We start from the raw sequence: 5000 nt of genomic DNA on the forward strand, positions 1-5000 counted from the left end.
GAAATATGCTGTTTGAGAAGAAAGATATAAGTATACATGGGTGAGACAGGAGGGTGGAAGGGTTGTTAAAAGAGCATTGATGGACTATGTGGTTGTGTCCAGGAATGTAATAAGAAGATTGTTGGATGTGAGAGTTCTGAGAGGGGAGGGTGGAGGTACGAGTATGTCTGACCTCTACCTGTTGGAGGGAAAGTAAAGAGTAGGTATGAGACGGGTGAGAGCTAGGAGGGTTAGGTGTGGCAGGGAAGTTTTGAAAGTGAGTGAGTTGGATAAAAGAGAGAAAATCATAGAGTATCAGGAGAAATTGAAAGATGAGTGGAATATAGTGAAAGATCAGGAAAATGGCAGTGTGGAGGATGAATGGCAGTTGTTTAAGAGTGCTGTGGTGGGGCATGCCGAAGAGGTGTGTGGTGTGAGACGTGTGGGTGGTGGTGTAAGAAAAGGAATTGAATGGTGGTGCGAGGAAGTAAGTATGGCTGTAACTGAGAAGAGACTTGCATATGAAGTGTAGCTGAAGAGGAAGGATGAGGTGTCATATGAGAGGTATAAGGAAAAGAGGACTAGGGCGAGAAGGGCTGTGTGTGATGCTAAAGTGGCAGCAGATGAGAGGTGGGGTAGGTGGCTGACTGAGAATTTTCAACAGAATAAGAAAATGTTCTGGAAGGAGGTGAAAAGGGTGTGAAAGGGAGAGTCTGGGAAGGAAGAGCAAGTACAAGCAGAGGATGGAAGGATGTTAACTGAGATGGATGCAGTAAGGAAGAGATGGGCAGAGTATTTTGAAAGATTGTTAAATGTAGAGGAGGAAAGGGTGGCTGAGATTGTGGTGGATGGAAGGGTGCAAGGAATAAATGTGTTGGGAGAGATGAATGATTCTTTTATCACGAAGGAGGAAGTGGAGAAGGCAGAGAAGGAGATGAAAACAGGAAAAACTGCAGGTATGGATGGGTGTGCTGTGGAATGCCTGAAGGGTGGTGGAGTGACTATTTTTGACTGGTTAGAAAGATTGTTGAATGTGTGCTTTGTGAAAGGTATGGTGCCAATTGACTGGGCAAGTGCTTATGTGGTCCCGTTGTATAAAGGCAAGGGTGATAAATATGAATGTACTAGCATTAGGGGTATAAATCTCTTGAGTATTGTAGGTAAGGTGTATGGTACAGTGTTAATTATGAGAGTTAGAGAGGGGACAGAGGGAGTGATTGGTGATGAGCGGTGTGGCTTTAGGAGAGGGATAGGATGCGTGGATCAGGTGTTTGCTGTGAGACAAGTGTGTGAAAAGTATTTAGCGAAAGGCAAGGATGTGTTTTGGGCATTCATGGATTTAGAGAAAGCATATGATAGAATTGATAGGGAGACTTTGTGGACTGTTTTAAGATTGTATGGACTTGATGGTAGGTAACTAAAAGGAGTGAAGAGTTTTTATGTAAATAGTAGAGCGTGTGTAAGGGTGGGAAATGCTGTGAGTGACTGGTTTCCTGTGAGAGTGGGGCCGCAACAGGGATGTGTGATGTCGCCTTGGTTGTTTAACATTTATATGGATGGTGTTGTAAGGGAGGTGAATGCAAGGGTTTTAGGTGGAGGTCTGAGTTTGGTGAATGTTGATGGTGGAGAGTGGAATCTGAAGCAGCTGCTGTTTGCAGATGATACTGCACTGGTGGCTGATTCAGAGGAGAGATTTAGACAGTTGGTAGAGGAGTTTGGATGGGTGTGTGAAAGGAGGAAATTGAAAGTAAATGAGAATAAGAGTAAAGTGGTGAAGTGTACGAGGTTGGTAGATTGTAGGGGGATGAATATAGTTTTGAATGGTGAGTTGCTTGAGGAGGTAGAGTGTTTTAAATATTTAGGGTCACGTGTTGCTGTGGATTGAAGAATAGATACAGAAGTGAAGTTTAGAATGAATGAAGTAGGAAAGATGCTGGGAGGAATGAAAAAGGTGTTTAGATGTCATTCGCTTAGAATGGATGTAAAGAGAAGGCTGTATGAGGGTGTTGTGGTACCGACTGCGATATATGGGGCTGAAACATGGAATATGGGTGTAGCAGAGAGTTTGAAAGTGGTGGAGATGAGGTGTCTGAGGAGTATGTGTGGAATGACGTGTATGAATCGAGTATGAAATGATGAAGTGCGAAGGAGAACTGCAGTTGTTCGGGAGATGGCTATTAGAGTTGAGCAGAAGGAGTTGCGATGGTTTGGGCATATGGAGAGAATGGATAATGAGCCATTGGTGAAAAGATAACTAGATCTGATGTGAGAGGTGTAAGTCTGAGAGGGAGACCACGAATAGGATGGATGGACAGTGTGAAGAGAGCGCTGGATGTGACAGGGATGTCTGTTGAGCAAGGAAGAGTGGCTGTGCATGACAGAAATAAATGGAGAGAAATTGTGAACGAATAAATGATGATGCAGCCCTGAGGGGATATTCTCCCGCATTTGGTCTGATCAGCTAGTCAGGTCAGGTGCGGGTAAGGGAATGGGTCTATTATGATGTGGCAGGGGTAAACCAGCTCTGCTGTCAGGCCCTGCTGCGAATGTCACTAATTGAACTGCGCAGTTGACCCTTGTGTGGTGTGGTGCGGAGAGGATCTGTCCCTTCTCCCCTTTGGGGCTAAGATACGAATGAATGTGTTTGAATGGATGAGTAAATGGGGAGTGTGTCGTCCTGTCTCGGCTACCTCCCTTTCCTTGGGGGAAGCAGCCTAGGTATATAGATATAGTTAGATAGTTTTCCTCTTTCCTTGTATTTTAACCTCCTCCCATCTTTGTTCTTGTCTATCTTACCATCCAACTTGTCCACGTAGATTACGTACTCTTCTGGTTAACTGTTTGACTCCAATCCCCGTTTTCTTCGCTCTTTACCGTTTTCTTCGCTCTTTTGCTTCTACAGTTCACTTAATTCTTATTTATCCCACTTTTTAGCTACCTCCATCCTGCCTGTCTAGCCTTCCATTCATATTGCCTGCCAATGACTTATTCCTTCCATTCTGCCAGCCTAGCACTTACCTTTCCTTTTCTTCCTCCCTACCAAAACAGTTTACTTTTTTGAATGCCTTCCATTATCCTGGTTGCCTGTTTCCCCACTTTCTTCTTTCTTTCACACTTGCCTACTTTTCTTCCCTCCTGCTTGACAGCCTATCCTTATTTCCCCTTCCTTGATGCCACCATAGTCTACCTTCCTAATTTTATCCACATTCCAATCAGACGTCTTCTGAAAGCTGAATAACATTGTTTGTTTGCAGCGAGAATAAAATAAAAAAGGAAGGTGCAATAAGGAATGGCTCAAGCTTTTCTCTACGCTTTAGCCTTTTTGTCCTTACCATATCCCTACCACTTTATTTAACTATGGAGAATCTGTGCCATTGGAGAGGTTCGAAATAATCTTCATTAATCCTTCAACAGGAGGATCATTTCAATATTACTTTTATTTCTACCAGACAGATTTATTACGCTTGTACGAGTTCCAGATGTAGTGAACAGGGTTATTAAAGGATTTGCCTAACCTTTCCAGTTCGAAAAATTTAACATTATTAATCAGAATCGTGTGGTGATAAAAAAAAAAAAAAAAGTACCTCCTAATGAAAGTTTCAAGATCTTCCGCTGGGGATGAATCCAACTAATAAAACTAGTTGCCAAGTATGACCAAAATATCTTTAAAAAGTCATGTTACTAATGTGCTTAAGTGACAGTATTTTATGTTTCAGACTGTGTTGCAGTGACAATGGTTGGGGCTCGCTTTGTGCTGGTGTTGTTAGTGGTGGCGGTGGCTGTGCCTCATCTGACAGCGTGAGTCTCTCTCTCTCTCTTAATACACTAAACGCCCTGGAGTACATTGCATGTATCAGTGTGTGTGTGAGTCTGTGTGTGTGTTGAAAGGATAACTCAAACGCTTCTGGTCGATTTTGAATCCAAGTTGGTGTAAGGGTTAATGGTTAGACAAGAGGTTGACCTTCTTCTAAAGACATTTGTTAGTCAAGATCACATTAAATAGTCAGCTTAAAAGTTTTCATTCGTAATTGGTGAGAGCGTTGAGGGGAAGGCAAGGCTATAGAGACTGCAGTGATGATGAAATTGTAGTGGTGGTGTCCATGATTGTAATGAATAAAGTGTATAATTGATTTTATAAAGTTTCTTATGTCCTGCAGTGAACTGAGTTGTGTGAAAATTAGTGAGGAGTTAGATAATGATGATGATGAACGGAAATAAATATCCTAATAGTGTAAAACATAGCTATGTATTGACGCAGAATATAACTCAGTTTATAACCATTCATCTCTCTCTCTCTCTCTCTCTCTCTCTCTCTCTCTCTCTCTCTCTCTCTTTCTCTGTAGATAGATAGATAGATACGCCGATAAAGGTAGGTAGGTAAATACATGGATAATTATGGATAGATATATTTGTCTACTTATCTATATCTATTTATCTATTTGTTTATCTACCTATCTGTCTATATCTATCTGTATGTAGCCTATATTTATGCGTTTAGCCTGTGTATCTATCAGTTTATATTACTATATGTTATAGGTTTAAGTAAATGCTTCATTTTATGTAACTTTATGATGATGATGGTGGAAATACTGACATTATTTTCTTTGGGCAAGATTTTAGGGGCTGCAGCAGCTGATGCTGCTGATGGTGATGGTGATGGCTATGATGATAATGATGAACGCTATGATTATGATAATGAAAATATTTTATAAAACTTGTTGTTAATGATAATAACTGTGTTATCTCCTCCATCCTTTTTTCTTTCCATCCTCTTCTGTCTTTCTTTCCCTCATTCTTTCCTCGTCCTTCTGCCTACTGGTGACTTTACACTCTATTCTGTCTATTTTTCCTTCATTCTTTCCTTTTCCTTCTGCCTGTTGGTGACTGTACATTGAGTGGCAAGCCAAATTGTTTCCTGTACACCAGGAAATCAATTACTACGGCTCGGGGTAACAATATAACCAAGTTTTTCCGCCTGGTGATTTAGTGGGTAATTACGGCGCTCCAATCGGACTGAGCCG

The 5000-nt window shown here is 41.5% G+C and overlaps 2 protein-coding genes across 2 annotated transcripts in view; both read left to right on the forward strand.

Moving 5' to 3' along the window:
• LOC145416618 (uncharacterized) overlaps nucleotides 1-5000 on the forward strand; it is a 117322-nt gene that overhangs the window by 49658 nt on the left and 62664 nt on the right. The window lies entirely within an intron of this gene.
• The window catches only part of LOC145416619 (paralithocin 2-like), a 15371-nt gene that overhangs the window by 2383 nt on the left and 7988 nt on the right, over nucleotides 1-5000 (forward strand). The window contains exon 2 of the mRNA XM_080285552.1: nucleotides 3696-3777. Coding sequence (XP_080141678.1) covers nucleotides 3713-3777 — 65 coding nt within the window. The 5' untranslated portion in view covers nucleotides 3696-3712. The remainder of the gene's footprint in view (nucleotides 1-3695; nucleotides 3778-5000) is intronic.

Source organism: Coenobita brevimanus, chromosome 107 (genome assembly GCF_032717465.1).
Source record: "Coenobita brevimanus isolate Jiangsu-jjx chromosome 107, ASM3271746v2, whole genome shotgun sequence".
In the NCBI taxonomy this organism is placed as follows: domain Eukaryota; kingdom Metazoa; phylum Arthropoda; class Malacostraca; order Decapoda; family Coenobitidae; genus Coenobita; species Coenobita brevimanus.